Genomic DNA, 1,897 nt, shown 5'->3' with positions numbered 1-1,897 from the left:
GCGGTAGTTATAGCAGTACATACCAAAGGCAAAGAGTCTGGGAGGGGGGGGGGGGGGGGGTGCTGGAGTCGGGGGTCTTCTAACTAGTAAAAGCTCAATATAGAAGATGTGTATTATGCAATACTTGTGTTCATGCTATCATCAACAATAAAAGAAAAGCTGACAGGATCACTCTTTCAATGCAGGGTCAGTGTGTATACTAGGATTATCCAAAATAATAAGGACTTACAACATAAAATAAATATGGACTTATCCTATTTAGAAGGGATAGTGATCCTAACTGCAAGTAACACAACTACATGTACATGCCTAAACTACATTGTAGTTTAGGCTTCAGTTCAGGAAAGGGAATACAACTACCATAATTATTACACTACGCCAATGAAAGTCATTATGCGGCGAAAGCACGTGTGGCACCTGACTTTTCGCTTCTGCAAACGTCGATCGCGCCCAAGAAACCGCACAATGTTTGTAGTTGTAAACTCCTCGGTCGCGCCTCGAAATCCTTTCCGCGAGCCCTAGCTACAGTCCATTCAGAAAAAGATGATATCCTAGCTTTTGGCCATAAACGGGTCAAATTTTGAGTTTTCGTCTCCTTTTTTTGGCAATCCCCCATGGAATGCTCTTCCAATTGTGTTTTTGAAGTCTATTTCTCCAAAAAGCAAGCCATAACAAGAATAGGATTTCGGCCTGGTTTTGCCCCCAAAGCACTGAATTGGGTAAAAACCATGAAAATCCAGGCACAGTGTACCACAAAATCGCCAAACACGGGAGCTCTCCAGAGCCAGCGCTCATCTTTTTCTGAATGGACTATAGTACTCTGTACTGTAGACTGTAGTGTAGGCGCGGCCAGGGACTCTTACCAAGGCAAGGGTTACTCACCATGCCTAGTGCATGCATATTGTAGGCTAGGCTAGGCTAGGATTAGTAGTAGGAAGGCTCTGGGCTAGCTAGCTCTTGTCAGCCCTCGTGGACGTGATCGTCACTCAAAAGAGTCAAAGTCAAAACTGACAAAATAAAAGTGTAAACTGCCCGGAAGTGGGTGCCGGGGATTTTTTGGTTGAATGACAGCATGCGATGGTGGCGTGACACAGCCGCACTCCAGCTCCACCGCACGCGCATCGCCCGTCGATGCGTCCGTGCTTTTCAGCTTGTGCTTGCAACCCGAATCGGAGAGAGAACTAACTGGCAGATCGGACGGGCGTTTGTTGCACTTGCGTTGCAGATAAAAATAATAACATTGAACGGAACTCAAGCATTGCAGTACGGATCGGAGAGAAGAAATCTTGCCTTTGCTCGGTTTTGGACCGCTGCTCGTTACACTACAGACTGTGCAGGTAACTATCGTCGGTGTTCAAGAAGATTTTGTTTGTAGCGTTTACCGGTCACTGGCAGCTACTTGCTAGTGTTGCGTGGAGAAAAGCGACTAGAAAATGCTACGGGTGTTAGTGGCAACGTTGCTTCTCGAAGCCCTGCTTCTGCCGGTTTGCCGCTCGCAGCTGACATGGACAATAGTACCGCAAGGCACGGCACCTAGGCCATCCGTGCGAAGTGACTTCGGCTTTGGTTACGATCCAACCGGAAACTCAGTGTACGTGTTCGGTGGACAGGGCGGCAGCGGGATCATGAACGACTTGTGGCGCTTCGATCTGAGTACGAACTCGTGGGCTGAGGTTAACCCCACCACAAGTGCAAGGCCACCTGTCAGATTCAGCATGATTTCAGGATTTTACACGCAAGGACCAGACGGACTGTTCGTTATTTCAACAGGCGAGGGTAGTGGCAAAGTATTCTACAATGACATCTGGGCGTACAACGTGCGTACTGGCGTTTGGACAGAGCTATCGTCGCAAGGCGATGTGCCGACAGAGAGATACGGTGCAGCCGGAGGCCTGCA

At 48.3% G+C, this 1,897-nt stretch overlaps 1 protein-coding gene across 1 annotated transcript in view; it reads left to right on the top strand.

Annotated features, from left to right (window-relative positions):
* The first annotated feature begins 1,070 nt into the window (after positions 1 to 1,070).
* The window catches only part of LOC135822224 (uncharacterized), a 6,587-nt gene continuing 5,760 nt past the window's right edge, over positions 1,071 to 1,897 (top strand). The window contains exon 1 of the mRNA XM_065334945.1: positions 1,071 to 1,897. This exon is cut by the window's right edge and continues 388 nt beyond it. Within this exon, the coding sequence (XP_065191017.1) occupies positions 1,434 to 1,897 (464 nt within the window). The 5' untranslated portion in view covers positions 1,071 to 1,433.

The sequence above is a fragment of the Sycon ciliatum genome, chromosome 8 (assembly GCF_964019385.1).
Source record: "Sycon ciliatum chromosome 8, ocSycCili1.1, whole genome shotgun sequence".
NCBI classification, from domain to species: domain Eukaryota; kingdom Metazoa; phylum Porifera; class Calcarea; order Leucosolenida; family Sycettidae; genus Sycon; species Sycon ciliatum.
Note: the sequence above shows the minus strand (reverse complement) of the source record. Positions and strands in the feature narration are given on the sequence as shown.